Source organism: Anomalospiza imberbis, chromosome 6 (assembly GCF_031753505.1).
Source record: "Anomalospiza imberbis isolate Cuckoo-Finch-1a 21T00152 chromosome 6, ASM3175350v1, whole genome shotgun sequence".
NCBI lineage: Eukaryota > Metazoa > Chordata > Aves > Passeriformes > Viduidae > Anomalospiza > Anomalospiza imberbis.
The window spans coordinates 22,517,418-22,535,626 of NC_089686.1; the positions used below are offsets into that span (position 1 = coordinate 22,517,418).

Genomic DNA, 18,209 nt, shown 5'->3' on the forward strand with positions numbered 1-18,209 from the left:
TGCATCTTAATGAAAAAGGTTGGTGAAACTGGAAAAGGAGAAAAAGACTGACTATCACAAAAGTTCTCTGTCCAGATTTGTACAGAGGTTTGTATGGAATTCATTGCTACATATCAGGACTGGTAGGACAGTAGAATTTCTCTACTCTTGTAATGCTGGAGCTTTCACCTCAAGGTGCAGGTATGTCTACATAAATTCCATCTCTTGGCAGAAGCATTGAAATGCTTAAAACACCACTAGAAGGCAAAGAATTTCCTTTTTAGGCCTTACTCCACTAGCTGCCACATTCTCATAGTATCAGTGCCACTAGCAGAGGCAGGAAGATCCACTAGTCCAGATACCCAAATATGGTAGCCAGTCAAGCATGGAACTTGGGAAAGGTTCCTACCATCACGTAGCCTAACTCCATGTCCATGTTGATTTGGAAGGACCAGAACTGAGCAGGAGGAGAGAGGAAGCATACAAAAGGATGGAGAGTTAGGTGCATTACATTCATTCTCCCTTTCCCCTTTTTATATGACACCGCAGTCTCAGCAATGTCTGGGGCCATGTCCCTTTATTTCTATGGAGTGAATGCCTCCGTTTGCATTCCTTCCCACCATACCTTGAATAGTCCTCTTGAAGAAGGCTTTACATGCCTCACAGGAAGCCACGCCGTAGTGGTACCCAGAAGCAATGTCCCCACACACCAGGCACAGCCGCTTGGGGATTGCATTGAGCATGTACTCGCACTTGGTGGGTGAGTCCTCCATGATGGCGCTGGCACAGTCATCGTAACGCTTACGGCAGGACCCGCCGCCAATCCCTGTGCCATTGAACATGGGTGGCGAGTCTAGGCCATTGGGGTGGCCACCCATGGCGATGCCGTAGCCACCACTAGCGTCGGAGGAGCCGCTTGGGCTGTGGTGGCTGATAGCGTCGATGCCAGAGGATGGGCTGGAGGGCTCGGTCTTGATGAAGGACCCACAGCTGGAGGAGAGGTGCCGCTCCTCCGTGGCCATTCTGCCGAGCAGCCTGCAGGGAGAGAGCAAAGGCACTCAGCAACTGCCTGGCCAAACCTGGTTCCAAGTTTAGTCAAAGAGAGCCCTCCTTTTGCCACCTCAGTCCAACTCCAGTTAGCTCAGGCAGCTCAACCCCATGCACGTTCTTCTTGAGGAATATCGGTACAAATGACTAAGACCAGCCCACCTGCTCCTCACAGACTCACACTAAAGACAAAGCTCTTCATGTGGATCATAATTTCAGGCTGTTCACAGGCTGCAGTGCTGGGAAGGGGCATGAGCACATGAGGGGCACAATCTATCCAGAGCACCATCTACCCTGAGACAATGGAAAGCAACAAGCTTGCCTGTGGCAGACCAGGTGTAAAAGTATTGTAAAATGCAGGCGAACCTAGTGGGAAGAAATGATGATGTCCAACTCCAGTTCAGAGGGCTGAATGATTTCTTTATTATAACTATGCTATAATACATTAATATACTATTTAAAGGAAGATAATAAAACTACAAACCTACTTTTTCTAACTACCATATCTAACTAACTGACAACTCGTGACCTTCTCTCGAGAGTCCAGACACAGGTGGATTTGATTGGCCATCAGGCCCAAACAATTCTTACCAGAATCCAATCTAGCAATCACCCCAGGTAAACAATTCTCCAAACACATTCCACATGGGAAAAACAAGGAGCAGAAATAGAAAGTGTTTTATCTTTCTTTCTCTCCGTGTGCGTCTATGAAAAATCCTGAGAGAGAGAAAAATGTGCTTGCCACATAAAAGATGTTTGGTTAATAGAGAATGGGCTGTCCTAGCTTTATGCAAAAGGTTCAGTAGCATATTCTGCAGAAAGGACCTGCTCAGATTGGATTTTCATTTTTTCATTTGTAATACAGAAGTCTTCAATTAATTTTCAAGTTTGACTCCTTGTCTCACCCCACCTCACCCTTTACCCTGCCCTGCTGCACTATCATCACTAAAAGAGGAGCTTAGAAACAGAAGGAAAAATCATCTGATCAAAAGTTTCTTCTGTCTCAATCTTAAATCTTAACTTTTCTTCTATTTACAAGTATTGAGCTTTTGCATGGACACACAGATTCCCACTTCTTAAAGAGGGGTTATACTCTAAAGTTTATGGAAAGACCTTCACCATTTCACTTCAGGAAAGAACTTTTCAAGCCCTTTGTATTTATTTTAAGTCACAGATAGTCTTATTCCTTATAAAAGTGTTCAGCCTTTTTTTGGAAGACTGTTAAATTTTATGATATTTACAGCAATGAGTTTCAGGCATTGCTTTTGTGGAGTATGAACAAATCCCAGTTTTATTTGTCTACAATATATTTGCAGCCTGTCAGGCTCCCTGAACATCTCCTGACTCTCTTTCTCAGGAAATGTAGTTTTGCCATGTTCTCCTCATTCAGCTCTTCACGATCTATAAGATTTGTCTCCATGCAGAAGTTTTTGCAGATCTCTTATCTGCTTCATCATCCATCTCTGAACTTCCTCCAGTCTGGCTATTTCTGTTCAGTCCAGAACAGAGTTCAATGAGCCAGCTCCTCAGCAGCATGAAACTGGCACTGCTCCATCACTTCTCCAGCTGAAGGTCTGGACAGTAGTCAAGGCAAAGGCACGCCATCAATTACCTAGTGATGTTACAATATTTTTAATGTTATTTTCAGTCTACATATTACGTAACTCCTTGCACTGTTTGCCTTTTTTCCCTTCTTTAAATGAAAATATAAATTGTTACCATATCTTCAACAAATAGTATCAGGAAGTTACTTAGTGCAACACCCGATCTCATTCCTGAGTTGACACAGTAAATTTAGAATCCATTAAGATGTATGAAAAATCAAATTAATCCTTCTGGTGTGCAATGTTTTGCAATAGTCAACAGTGTATTTCATCTGCTACTATGATGTGCAGCCCACACACCCAGCTTTATTAGGATCCTCTGGAGCTCTTCACTCTTTCTTGGTAATTTGATTTCATATGCAGCCTCACTGTTCACCCAATTCCCTGATCATTAACACATGGATCAAACACCACAATACTGATCTTTGTGGGTAATGCATTTTAACCTTTATCATGCTAAAAATTGACTTCTCTTTCTTTTCTGAGTAGGGTCTTTGACACCTTTTAATTGATAATAGTATTAACCTGAGAGGTTAAATTTTCCCTTCAGCAAGACAATTTGTCAAAGGCTTTAAGAAATACTAAACATGCATTTTCCTGATGACATGGCTAAGAATTCTGATTGACTGGAGATGCTTGACTTTTCTTCTTAGAACCTCTGCTTGTTAAAAGTTACCACATCATGGTCATGTGAATAATTTCTATTTTGGTTTCAGACTATTTACCTGGTATTTGTGGCAACTGCTTCTGCCAAGGGGTCAAATCCGTCAAGGGACAGGACAAAACATTCTGTGAATCAGCAAGGCTGGATTGCACACTTTTATGTATCACATCTGTGAGCCTGATGATAGGAATATTGATGTTTGATATGCAGCAAATTCACAGTCCTGCATCCTTATGATCTCATTTGACCTAAATATCTCCTAATTTTCCCTTCTCTGTTTCATCCTCAAAGTTTGACCTCATCTCCTATCTCTGGGATCGATCAGCCAAGTTTGTTTTTTGGCAAGACTGTTGACCTTGAGAATATGGGCAGGCATCTCACGTTGCTCAGCTGCTTTGCCTGTTGTTACTTGAGAGGAATCCAGGGTTTGGGCCCTCTCAGAGACAGGGTGATGAGTTGATAAATGCCCATGCTTTGCCCAGAGGGCCACAATGAACTAGAGGTCATGGAGCAGTTACAGAAATCGCTGCAGGTGCATCCTTCTCTATTCCCACAGGGCACCTAGACATATTGCAGATCTGGTGTAACAACAGCTGACCATGTGAAGGAAGATGAAACTTTGCTAGCTGAGACTAGATCTTAGCATCTCACAGCAAAGCTGAAACCTGCTGTGTGGGTTCTGAAACCCCTCCCTACCTGAGAAGTGCATCTGTAGTAAAGAAATGAAGATCACTGGACACAGCAACATGAGATTAAGCTTAAAATGGAAGGCAAAATAACCATAAAACACTGTCCTGCACTGTGGAGCTCCACTGTAAGAGGAGCTAGAGTTGTAATTTTCAAGGCAGACAGAGGAAAACACTATGAAACAGGAATGACAGGGAGATGAGCTGTACTAGCAGATTCCATCAGTGGAGCCCAAATACCAACTTCTGTTACTTAAATAGCCCAACATTCACAGATGACCTCAAGAGCGCTTACCAAGGTACTTTCCTTCAGTGGAGAGAAAACAAAAAATAAAACCAAAATATAAAAATAAAATACATTTTTAAAAAGAAGGAAAAGGCAAAGGCAAAGGCAAAGGCAAAGGCAAAGGCAAAGGAAAAGGAAAAGGAAAAGGAAAAGGAAAAGGAAAAGCCTGGGGAAATAAGGAGCCTTCTTCCCCCAAGGCATGCAAACAGTGAGTGTTTGATGGTGAATCAAGAAACAAGCCCCCTACATCCTTACAGCTGAGGACCCTCCTGTTCCCCCCAGCAGGCAGCAGTACATAGCAAGTTCTGGTTGGATGTGAATGCATGCTTGCGAGCTAAAGCCCTTAACACCAAGATAGATCAAAGATTACAGCTAAGGTGACTCCAGCCATTCCAGAGCATGTGCTTTTCTTTTCTGGCTTCTGACTTTCTGCAAGTGTCATGGAGATCCCGTGCTGATTTTTAAACAGTCAGAATGTCCCCTGGCAATGAGATACAACATCTTGAACTTCAAGAAGAACAGCTAAATGTTATTTGCAAGGAGTTCAAAGTGATGAACAGCCATTTTGCTTGGCTCTAGTTACCTTAATAGGAATGTAAAAGGAGAGAGACTTGATCCAACTCTCCTCTGTGCTGGCACAGGAAACTCCGTTACTATTTCTGTGCCCATGTAACAGGCTTAGAGGTTCTAAACATTTCGTTCTTTTCACCTTTCCTCATCATAGGTCATTCCTTCTAATCCCTTTAGCATCTTTGTGGTCCTCCTCTGGATTTGTTCCAACTTCCCTGGGTCTCTGTTGCAGCAAGGTGCCCTGAACTGCGCAGTGCAATGCTGCAGCACTACAGGGGACAGTCACTCTGGAAAGCAGACAGCCAGGAAGACATATGGACCAACTGAGCAGTAGCTTTGCCAGACATCAGGTTGCACATCAGCTCACACAATTTGATAGCCTGTCTCATTGGGACCTCTTTGAACATAAGCTGCTTTGGCCACCGTGCTCTGCACATGAAATTTGGATATTCTCCTTGTTCCAAAGTAGATCCAGTATCATCTTTGAGTCTTTGAACAACACAGTGCCAATTATCGCTTGTTTTACCAAAGCCCATTCACAACACTCATTTTTTCAGCCGAGCTCTTCTTTTCTCTTCGATGATTTTTTGTTTTATCTTTTGGTTCTGTCACCTGTAAATTTGAAAGTGATAACTTTTACACGTCTTCCAGGTCACTAATGAGTATTTACAGTCAAAGCACTGTCCTTTTGGACATCATCTTTGCAGAAGGATAAAGAATATCTCTAACCCTTCTGTTTACACTTGGTCATTTAATCCATGATTCATTTCACAGGATTTGTATCAAAACCAATTTGATCTAATTTCCCTAATAAGATTTTCCACAGCTTTGTGTCAAAAGCCCATGCATGGTCTACAGTCAGTCTATTCACTGCACTCCTTTTGCCCACTAATTATCTAATTGCATCAAGAAAGGTTATTGTCTGCTGTATTCCTGTTTCATAAACCCACTGCTGTTTATCACTAACACTGTTGTTAGCCTTTATGCACTTGTAACTGCCCTCAGACAAGAGTGCTCTGACCTCAGTGATTCTGGATCTAAATACACAGATTTAGACCAAGTCAAGACCGTGCTTTAGGTTTTTATCCATTAGTGTTCTCCCCTTTGGGCAGCAATTTTGGTAAATATTACAAGTTTCCTCAATTCTTCTCCAGCCTTTCATCTTTTGCTATTTCTCTGCAATGGCTGGTATTTAGCCATTAAAGGCTTATGAGTTTAATGATCTTTTGAGAACAACTGCAATAAGAGAGAGAAAGATTGCTAGATGGGGAGGAACAGAAAGGGACACAAGACTAGAGTTGTAAAATTAAGGCAGTAGTGCCCCTGATTTTCATTCTTTTATACATCAAGGATTACAAGTTTGGGATTGATGCAGGTAAGGCTATTTTACTGCACATCCTTCTTGGTTATTTTTACCTGAAATAGTAATTTGTAGCTACATTCAGCTCTTTACCTCACTTACGGATTTGGAAAGCACAATAATTCAGTAGCCTTTATGTATAAGTGAGGAAAAAAAAGTCCACACCTGCTTAGCAGGACAGCCAAAACACCCAGCTTTGTAGCAAAAGGTAACTTCTTTCCCCCAGAGGAACTTGTGTATGCTAAAGGCATACACAATTCAGTAACTTAATACCATCTGAGCACTGAAGTGCTCATGCAAACCTAAGTATTCAACCTTCTATATTCTCCAAGTACCACTCGCTATTCCAAAACTAGATCAAAAAAAGTTTAGTGACAACACTGCTGAGCTTCCTTAGTGGCTGAAATCTCATTTTCAACAGGAAATGCAGGGATAGATAAGTTCTATACTCCAGTTTCCTGAAGAATGGTACGGAACGGGCATACATTCTGCCATGTAGTCCAGTCCCTTCACCAGTATTTTCTGGATTAGTCATTAAGTCACCAACTCAGCATGTTGGAGATTTCCAACAGCAATACTGAAATTATTACTAAAATGGGTACTGAAATACAGCTGTAGAACTAGTATCAGCTTATGGACAGAAGAAAGAAAAAACACTCAGGCCCTCCTCAGGAAAAATCTTCCTTATTCTGGGCACAAGGAGAAACGTAAAAGGTCAGAAATTGTTTTTTTTTTTTTGAGGGTGGCTCTCACATGGGGTATGGATTCCAGAGAGAATGAAATCTTGATTTTCTAAAGTTCCATAAACTGGAAAACCTGCAGGTAAGATGCCTGTAGAGCTTGTAATTTCCAGAAGCCATATGGCTGTACTTGTGGAACTGCACTTCAGTCCTGAAGTCCTCACAGTAGATTTAAGTTATACTGACAAAACCCGAGAAATCTGCCAATATAAAGCTGCTCACTTCAGGCACCAGCTTGTGACAAAAACACACTTTCGATTGCACAGAAAAATTTTAACCAGTCATGGAAGATGAAAGTAGCTTTAATCTGCAGAAACACCAATGATAAGAGAGCTAAAACATCCATTCTCTTCTCTGGTACAGACCTATTTCTGCTATCAGTATTTGTAAGTTCAGATGACACAAACTTGCATTACATGCAATGCAATTAATGCAATGCACTGCATGTAAATGGGATATGCACATTATGGGAAACACAGATTCTGTGTCTTTTGTAAGCCACATGAGAGAGCTTTGCAACCCACAGTGGACTGACAAACAATGTAGGTCAGATTCTCAAACACTGGCTGCAACTCCAAGCCAAATTTTGTCAGGTGCTTTTTTTAGATACAGAAGACAGAAATAAATAACGTTTTCCAAGTGTCAGGCTTGATGTGACAGCTGCAATAACAGCCAGTGTAATTTTAGGTCACTTATGCAAAGAGTTAATGTCATAGAGCTGAGCCACACCTGTTGGTCAATTTGCGTTTACCATGGACAGCTCACAGACACACTCCCACCCTTGCCTCACTGAGAGCACCCACCAAAGTGCCAGGGAGGGAAGGGATCAGCACCCACACTAGTTTCTCATGCTCTTCTACTCCATATGGACTTCAAATGAGAGAGCCATCTTTTAGAGACTATCTATACTGACAGCTTTTCTCCATTCAACAGTCCAAAAATAATGGGATCTGTCAATGTGCCACTTTACTCCTGTACAGTGGATAACTGTGGGTAACTCAGTTATATCAGGAATCTTTTCTGGGCTTATTCTATCATATAGGAACATATTCTGTTCCCAGGACAAACTAATTTTCTCTCTGAGCATAGGCAAGAGCTTGGATAGTACCAGCAGGATGGGCATGATCATAAATATAAACACAGCAGTGCATGTGCTTTACAGATTTTTTTGTTTCAATCACAGTATTTTGCATTGCTATAAAAGACCAGAGTCAGAACTCACCTCAATTGAACTATTTTTCTTTGGAGTGCAGATCTGATTTCTAAGAGTTTTGCCATGTTTCCTAGTGATGACTCCCTTTGGCTTGCATGGGTTATCCTCCTATCCTGTGGAGTGTGGCAAACCCCAGACAGCCAGTTTTCAAGGCATTTGTCCATAATATGCCCCCTCCCCCCATCATTACTACATACTTATCTTTGGACAAGCCAGTGCTTACATTCTGGCTATTACACAAATAGTACTTGCTTGTCTAATGCTCAGTAGATATTTTATCCCTTTGACCCATTGCATAACCAGAGCCCAGTTACATATCAGTAGATCTTCTCTAGCCCAAGTTAGCTCATGCTGAAAAAAGCTGCCACAGCAAAATGTCTGGAGGCTGCTTAATAAATAAAAAGGGCTCTCATGGGCAGAAGACATTATGGATTTCCCACTAGCCTTCATCCCTCTCCTCATTACTGTAATTTCTCTTCACCCTTACGACAACGGTCTTTTTAGTAAATGGTAAAAGTATTACGCAGATGAAATGACAATTAATCTGGAGGTGTGACACATATTATCAGTTCACTCTCTTATTAACACACTGCCTTTTGAAGGTATCTTGCCCTCTGGTGTACTAAATGGCACTTCCTCCAGAAGTGCTTTAGCCCTTGAGCTAATGCCTCTTGCTTATATTTACTGTTGATATCACAGCAAAACAAGGACAGGGTTGACTTGCTGTTCACTATTTATCCAAGTTCTACCACCACTCTTTCCCCCCAGCGTTATCATTCTGTGTTTCACGTTTCCATTTACCCCACTATTTCTACATTCACAGCAGTTCAACGATTTTGCCTGCACACAGCAAAGCTCCAACTCAATCCCTGTTGAAATGCTCGGCTAGACCTTCATTTCTTCTTGAGTGTCTTTCCTTATACTCTGCCTATCTAGAGCACTTATAATCTGTATCTCTCTAAGCACCTTCAGTGTCCTTCAGACACTTGTGAACGAGATCCACACACAGGAGGCTCAGTAGGGCACATTTCAAACACTTATGCATCAGAATTTTGCTTCCACCTTCTCAGATGAGCAAGGAAAGGAGAACTTCTAGCACTGCCATTCATATCACACTTACTTTTGCATTGCAGCCTGATCCAACATCTCATTTCTCAGAGACTTTGACTCAGTATCCTCTCAGCATTTCTGAGAGGAAACTGCCACCAGTACAAATTACTCAGCCTGCACTTCCTTGCCTTTCAAAATATTCATTGAAGATATTCATTGAAGACATCCCCCTTCAACCTTGCCTACAATTCATGGTGAACAGCGGCATGAAAAAAGAGAGGCCCAGAGGTATTGCTTAGTTTTTCTAAGTGTTTGAGGAAGGAGTTAGGATGGAAGATACATATCAAAGACATCACCCTAGAAACAAATATGCAAAGAGACTTAGTAATTGACATTTCTTTAGGAATACTAGCTTACTGAAAAGGAAGACTTTGGGTTCATCAAGATGAAATATGAACTTGAATGTTATTCAACCTGGATGCATTTAGAAATTATCTGGGTTTGAGCTGCTAATAATTTTTGGGAAGGTTTCTGTTTCTTACGCTTCAACAACACAGTTGTAGTGGAATTCTGCCTCTTTCTCCCCCCCTGGCCAAGACAATCCAGACAGATTAGATAGGCTTCACCTAGATTCCACCTGTAGCTCTGAGAGAAATCTATTACTAAGTGCCTCATCATTAGAACATTGCTCAAAACCTGACAGATCTTGAAAAACTAACTGAAATTAGTTCCACATAAATTACAGCATGGGAAATAACAAAAGGAAATTAGTACTTTTTAATTTGATTTTTTTTTTAACCCTGACTCTCCAGAAAGGATTTCTAAGATGATACAGTGGCAAAGCAAGGTGACTGTGAGTAACTTTAGACCAGGCTCCTTTTCTGCTAATGAATACCACAGGTGTAAGAAGAATAGGTCACATATGGAAACAGTGATTTCCTTCTGCACACCTTACCCTGCTGTAACATACAGGATTATCCTTAGCTACCTATTTAGAATAACCTCATGGTTCAGTTTTGCTGAGTCTCTAAACTCCCACCTTTGATAAGTATTTAGCAGATCTCTTAGCACACTGCATATATTAAATAGGCAGCTGTATCTGACCCAAATTCCAGCTTCTAACCCCCGTAACTTATTGTAAATCCATTTCATTCATCCATCTTGCTGACTGTCCCCATTTCCTTTGACTGACAAAGCAGCTTCCCATCCACTCAAGTCCAACTCTACCTGAGGCCCCACATTCTTACTTGCCTGAACCAAGAGATGAAATCAACAAGCTGCTCACTAGACAGAAAATGTAGAGCAGAATAAACATGTTTTCCCCAATACTCTGCAAAACTTGCATGTTCCTTTCTCTAGATTAAAAAAAAACAACCAACCAAACAAAAAAACCCTAAAAATCTCAGTTCAGCCAAAACCATTTCTGAAGCAAAATACTTTAATTACTTAGATTTTCCTCACAAATTGGCATCACTATAGGGGAAATTTAACTAAATGTGATTACAAAATCCCCCAAAAATAATTCTTTTGTCATCATGAATAGATTATTTTCTCATTCCATGAAGTTTTGACTTTTCTCTGTTACTGTTTCTGGATATGAAAGAAAGGAATACAAGCTTGCAAGCTCCTTAACTTCAGTTTCTCTTCCTCATCCATTCTTTAACATCCCTGTTAATGGCTAAGCAGAAGCTAACACACAGACATAGCAAAGCAGACAGACAGGCAGTCAGACACCAGCAAAGAAGCTATACAGCTGCTTCTACACTTTCATATAGTACCTTTCTGAGATAGCTTTAAATGCTACATAGCTTCATTCTGGAGGGTATCTGTGTATGCATAAATTTATTATGCAAATACACACAATTCCCTTCTCTCACATCTCTCCTCATCATGTGCATGCACCTAGACACCGTTCCAGTAGCTTTGCTATAGGAGCCAAACTATGACTTCATACTTCCTGATCATCACTGTGAGTGGTCAGACCTTTATAGCAAACATAATGCAGTAAAGCAAAAACAAACAATCAAAAACCACTGCCTAACTAAGCCATATCATCTGCAGTCTGCACCTTGAGGCATACTCTGTCTATCAGAGCATGGGAGGAAGAAAGACCTCTCATGGTTTTACAAGTCTGCAATCTGTCCTAGCCCATATTTAAACTTGTTCTCTCTCCAGAGGTCAGGAAACCTTTGCTGATGCTACTAGGAGGGGGCCCTCCCTCTTCCAAGTAGGTACCCAAAAAGAAGCAAATTTCAGCAACTGATGGCCTGGTGTGACCCAACTGAAACCAGCCCACCCTGACGGCATGTCCTCCCTGCTGTGCTTGTTCCCTTTGCCCTTGGAATGCTATCACTTGTTATCACGCTGACTTCTCCAGATGGGGCATTTTGGCTATTGATCTGATAAATAAACAGCCTGCTCGCTCGATCAAAATGTTATTTTGCATTTCAATTACTGTTCGCTAATGCAACCTTCATCCCGCCAAGAGTGCTGCTGGCAATGACACTCGACCTGGCACAGGCGTTTGCAAGCAAATTCGGCAGCACCCGCTGCAAGCACCTAACGGGATTACCAACCTCCATTAGATGCACAGAGAGAGAAGATGATGAACAGACAGTAGTGGGCTGAAGGGGAACAGACACACAGAACAGAAGGTGTGAGCAACCTGGCCAAGGCGTAGAGGGAGGCAACAAGACAGCTTTACCAGGTATTTTGACAGTGAGAGATCTTGAAAGCTAAAGATTTTCCCTCCAGTGAACAACCCCAGCAGCTTATAGCAGATAGACTGAGCTCTCTGTGTGTGAGCCATGCAAGAGTTCAGAGCAATGGGAAATAGAAATCAATGTCTGGTGACCAGCCAGCAGTGAGCACTGCAACCCATCAGGGCAAACAGGGTCAATTTTAAAGCAAGTTCTGAAGCCTAGCTCCACCAGGGTTCAGTAGGCCCTAGAGATACACACAGCATTCTGTACCTAAACTTGCAGGGAGGAAACCCTCTTAATCCTTGCTGGGTTCTTCTGGGAAATATGACTGCCTCTGGAGAGTCTGGTAGTGATACAGGAAGAAAGGGGCATCCAGATGTGCTGCTAAAATCTCTGGTAGGTGTTGATCTCTATTCATTCAGCTCTTTGTTTACATCAGGGAATCCTGTGCCAAATCCACAGACTGGTTTCACTCAAACCCTGTCTACAGTAAGAAACACAACCCAAACACTAAGTCAGTGAGCAGCCACCAGCAGTAAGATCAGGCACGACCACATGGTTACGAGACAGCTTCTCGTCCCAAACTCTTCTGGCCACGTGACATACTTCACCAGGTGGCTGGTTTTGCACTAGACTCCTGCATGATGCAGAAGGTACCTTATCCCTCTTTCTTTTTCCTAACTAAACTCCTAAAGGAAATGTAACAAAGTAACACAATCATTTACCATTGCATGGAAATAATGGTCAGGGCTTTCACCACCCCATGCGCAGATTGCCTGTCTGGATCTTACTCCCATCTGACAAGATAATATAAGTCAAGTAAATGCATTTCTCTCAATTTCCAGAAAGCCTTTGTCGAAGATCTTTTGCCAAGCCTGGACAAATTTCTCCCATTTATTAACAGATAGGATTCAGACTGAAACTGCCAGTCATCCAGGAGTTAAAAATAAACAAACTCCTGTAACACCCTGAGATTATATAAACAAAATGCTAAGTATAACACACTGAATGAGATCAATGTGATGCATAAAGACAGGATCTATAACTCCACACACTCACACTTCATCTGCTCTGTGTGCCCAGCCTTCCAGTTCCCTCTGCCCTTGGCAAACTAAGTCAGTGTCCCACACCCATCTCTCTCTAACCAGTCTACACTGTAGACCTTACCCTCCCAGATCTGCCTCTGTGCCCAACCCTTCTCTGTGCCCACGCTTAGGAGCAGAGTTTTGGGAATCATTCTACATGTCAATCAGCACTAGGTAACCATGCCCCAAACATAGCCCAGGGACCTACACACATGTTGTGACTCCTAGTCACTGGCTCTGTGCTTATGACGTGGGGCAGTGAAGTACTCAGCCCTTAAAATGCAGCCAAAATGTCTCAAAGTCTAATTCCAACCTCAAATATAATTTTCTTATAAACTTCAGCAAATCACTGCAGCTCTCCAGGACACTGCTTCCCCCAGCTGACATGGTCCTGAAGGACCTACCTCTCAGGAACACCTTGAGAATCAAACAGCAGCTATGATTGAAAGAATGGAGCGTGCAGATGAGTGTCATAACCAGAACAACGGACAGATAAATTCTATGCTCACATGACGTCCTCTGCTCCAGGTTATCAGCAGAATTTGAACCTCTTTCTGCAGCACCACAGCTCTCCAGTTTGCCTGTATTAAGCAGTGTGAGTAGCTAGTGTTTTCCTGCATGCAAGCTAGCTAGAGGAAGAAAACACTGGCTTTGCCAATCTGTTTCTATAATGCACACCAATTCTGACCTCCTCCTATACCTCACCATACTTTAAGCCCAGACCCCTGTGACCCAGTCTACACAATAACCTAATCTCTAATACTGCCTAATCCTATATCTCCCCACATGCTATTTCACACACCAGCTGCCTCCTGATCACACCTCCATTCAACCCATTTTTCTACTCTTCTTTGCAATTATACTTCAAGTTTTTAATCAAAAATCCAGTTTTCTTTAAAAATGTTCTTCTGTTTCATTACAGAACCAAGTCAATTTTGGCAATGTTTTTACTGTAGAATTTTCAAAACAACTCCAAAAAATTAGGTGTTTAACTTTGTTTTGCTCCTAGCACTTTGTTTAGCCTGTCATGTGTTTTTTCATGTTGTTTGATGAACTAATTACACACTGTTTAAGGAACATAACGAAACAAAAATATTGTAACTTTCTTTGAAATAAATTTTATTGGAACTTCTACTTTGCCTAGAAGTTTATGTTGCAGTCAGATTTGTGATGAAATAACATTGTCAAACAACAAATATTCTTGAACCAAGATTCTAATGTCCATGCAGCTCCTCTCCCTGTGTTTTCCACACAGCCCTGCTTGTGCTTCACTCAGTTAGTCTCTTTTCTCTACTTATACGCATTCAGAAATATCTATGTTCTAATGTACGTAGAAATGTTTTGACACTTCATGCTATCTTCTTTAGCTAGGCAACATAGAGAGACTGAGACTGGGAAACAAACTGCATGTAAATAATCTGAAAAGGTGGAATTCAACATAAAAGTTCTGGAAATTCAAGAGTACCACAAAATCTCTGCCATCAACTCATATAAAATGATTATCCTGTATAACTCAGAGATTAACTATGAGTCCAGGAGCATCCTGCAGCCAAAAATCCCTCCCTCTGATTTGAAAGCTGAGTGCTGTTGGAGAAACAAGAGTTCCACTTTTCCATCTGGTGCCATTTAAGCTTTACCCCATTCCTTCTGCATCACAATGAAATCCCTGCTGGCATGTGATCAGAAGCTCTGAAACTCTGGCTGCCTATCAGTTTACAAAAACTGACCTGGACATTCTATTTACTTTGATGAGAGACTGAATGAAACTTCTTTCTCATTCACATCTGGTAAGAAGTGCTACTTCTTAGCATCTCTGTGACCCACAAAAATGCTTTCTTTTACAGCTCACTGAGAAAAAAATGTTGGAATTGAGCATAAGTCTCTTATCTGACACCTAAACCTTACCAAGAATTTTCTAGCTATAGGGGAAATAAATCAGAAGTAATTGTTACAGTATCCTCGCTCTTCATTTAAGCCTTGATCCAACTCCTATTGAAATCAAATTGTAATTTCTATTGATATGAACACAAACCGGACCTCAGGATCTGAAAGGCCACCTGAATGTCACAGTGCAGCTATCCCATGACCTTTCCTGCATTTCTGGAGACTTGGTTTCTAGTGTTTAACTACTCCTTCCCTAAACACGCTTTTATTTCAAATGTTCCTGGGAAGGAAAGGAAGGCAAACTTTTCCCAATAGAGGACTTTCTCAGAAATTCCCACTTACACTAACAAACACCATTCTCCTGCCAGTCACACTGCACAGATTGATGGCCCTACCCACACACTGCAAATCACAGGGTACAGTACATCCATTCATACATCTCCATCTCCAGGTGACATTCATTGGCCTGAGCATCTCTTGGAAGTCATGTGCTGCCAGTTCTAACAGGCTTCTCCACTCAGATCAGTTCACTTCAGAGAGTAAATTCAACAACAACAGGCTTCTTTAAAACATCTAATATGAATTTGTTTATTTCCTTGGATTCATCCTAAGCAGATAAATAAAAACTCTAAATGCCTCTGACAATTTTCCTGCTTGTAAAGAGGAGGTAAATTCTGTTCATGTTAAAGCAATCTTCTCACTTCCCACTTTTCCAACCTGGAAATAGCATTATTCTCAAACCAGAATGATTTTAAGGAACCCAAGATGCAAATCAAAACAGCTACAAGTAGCTAAACTGTCTCCCATGCTGTACCAACCACATACACAGAGAGAATGCCAGTCCACAGGGTTAATAGCAATTACTCTGTAGGAAAATCACTGCTCTTCCTGCCTACCCCTGAGCTGCCTGTTCTGAGTTTCTGAGGTACTGGATGCAATGCTGTTCACCCCTTGGCATTCACAGCATATGGTACAAAACAGGCTGAATCAGCAAGGGAGCTACAGTGACTGGATTGCAGTGCTAGGAGAGGTTGTTCCTGACTGTGCACTAAGCTGGTGAAAACATGAACTTCAATGTTAGTCTTCCTTTTTTTTTGTGCATAATTTAGCTGAGGTGTCCAAGTTCTTGACAAATCTGCAAACACTTTAAAGTTCCTCTGTCCCTGCAGAACTGCTGGATAGGGCTTCAGGCCACAAGTTTTTGAGAGACTGCCTTATAATATGCTCCTTACAAATAAAAAAAAATAAACTGTCAAATTTGGTACAGCAAAAACCTCACTCAACTACAAGGTGAGCTCCCTCCAAAGATACTTATGGCCTGAAACCCTCCTGAAGGCATACACAACCTGTTGGATAAGGGATCAGATCGTAAGTAGGAAGCATATTTCCTGAAAACCTATAGTCTTTGATCAGTTTGGAAGACTAAAACAAAAATAGGAGTTGTTTTGTCCAGCTTCAACACTGAACAGGGAAAAATAAGGGTTTAGCAAAAGCTCTGGCTTGCAAACCAGAGCCATTATTAAGGGCCTGTAGTCTTCCACCAATCCAGATAAATTAATTTTGGTCACACCTGGTTAAAAAACAGCACAAAGGCATGTTTTAAAATGCCACTTTGCATTACAATCCCCTGCTTCACATTATGCCTGGGGAAGCCTGAGCTAAAGTATCAGTAAAAAAGGAAGAGGAGTTATGGATTCTGGTGTATCCCATCAGAGCAGTGTTTATTCTAATCAATCAACTGAAAAAATAGTAGCTGAGAGTAATTATTAATAATCAAGTAAAATTGGATTATTTCTCTGCACTGCAGTGTCATCTGGATGGGAAGGCTGGTATAAAAGTAAAGTTCATCAGTGCAAGCTACTGAAATAAAATTGCTGACCTCAGCAGTTCATCAAAGAAGGCGGAAAAAGGAATCTCAACTATGCATATGGTAGATTATCTATAGAGCACGAAGACTAACTAAAATAATTACTTGAAGGTGGCTCAACGGCTGAGCTCAGGCATTTGAGCTCAATCAATCCAGTTGTATATCCAAATTAGAGTAGCAAGAGCTACTGCCAAAGTCTTCCATTTCTGAGGTATCTGGTTTTGTGATTCCTCATTCCTGAAAGCACAGTCAGCTCCCTCTCAAAAAATGCACTTCTTCAGAGGAAGGGTCTCAAACTGTCTCTGGATATATTGTGTCCTCTGTGTAGCTGTGGTTGATGCTGATTTTATACTCAAGGAATGCAACTGAAAAATGTATCACAAAGGACCTCTCTATTGAACATTTTGCAATATACTGAAGTCAGGAGATCTGCTGTTACTCTGCCTAACCAACCTTAACATGCCATTGGACAGAGAGGGTCACAAACACAAATACTGAATTGTAACTACAAAACATGCACTTTTACTGGAAAACCAATGGCTCAGTCAACTTCACTCTCAGACACATAGGTGCAATTATATTAGTCATTTGTGTCCAGGAGTGCCTTGCCAATGCAATCAAATGGACATCTTGTAAATACTTTGCAAACACAAATTAAAACCCTCCACTGAAAATGAAAGGCAGACATGATAACAATGGCCAGACTGGGTATAACCCAGTTAAGATTCCTTGCAAAAAATGGAATTGTATCAGTTAAAAAATTTAAGGCAGCAACTCCTAGAACACTATACTCCTGGCAACAAGAAATAGTACCCAGCTGCAGGGGGAATACAATACTGCTACTGACGGAGGCAGAACTTGGAGTTTTCTGACATCTGTGTGTACAAGACTTCAGCCTTAAAACCGAATTAACACAGCAAACATTTTGTGTTTAACAGCTTACTAATTACATTTTTAAATTAAATATTTACTCCTATGCTTGAGTATAGCACCCAACAGAATCTAAGATTAGTTGCTCCTCCATTTATATTAACAATTTCTTAAATTAAAATAATTCTTTATTTTAAAAGGGTCATGGAGAATCTGCAGAGTTTATTCCCCTCCCTGTCCCCCCTCCAACTGCTTGCTCTACAACCCACACTACATATTATACAGGAATATGGGATCTGAAGAATGAAGGTTAGATATAAAACTGTAAGTGAATGTACATATCTACTCCACCCAATCTAACAGTTCCCAGAGCTGGCTTTTACATATCACTTGGAGCAAAAAGCTGCCTTCACTGTCCCACTGCAAAGACCAGTTGTGCTGGTCTATTTCTTTCTTTCTAACTTTTTCCCCCATTTCAGGCAGTAAGGAGGAAGGAAGGAGATACATGTGGTTTAATATTTTACCTCAAGTTGGATCAGTCCTGAAAAGTTATGATAGTGTGTATCATCTGCCAGAGCAAAAGCATACTATTTCTTCTGCAA

The 18,209-nt window shown here is 41.3% G+C and overlaps 1 protein-coding gene across 5 annotated transcripts in view; it reads right to left on the minus strand.

The window, feature by feature from the left end:
* The window catches only part of ESRRB (estrogen related receptor beta), a 131,063-nt gene that overhangs the window by 37,871 nt on the left and 74,983 nt on the right, over positions 1-18,209 (minus strand). The window contains exons 1-2 of one of the 5 annotated variants that reach the window (XM_068192783.1): positions 10,978-11,084; positions 605-1,014 (exon numbers count right to left, since the gene is read on the minus strand). The exons of 2 other annotated variants lie outside the window; for them this stretch is intronic. In XM_068192783.1, coding sequence (XP_068048884.1) covers positions 605-1,001 — 397 coding nt within the window. In that variant the 5' untranslated portion in view covers positions 1,002-1,014; positions 10,978-11,084. Of the gene's footprint in view, positions 1-604; positions 1,015-3,355; positions 3,479-10,977; positions 11,085-18,209 lie in introns of those variants that run through there. 2 more of the 5 variants (XM_068192784.1, XM_068192781.1) reach the window with 2 other exon arrangements.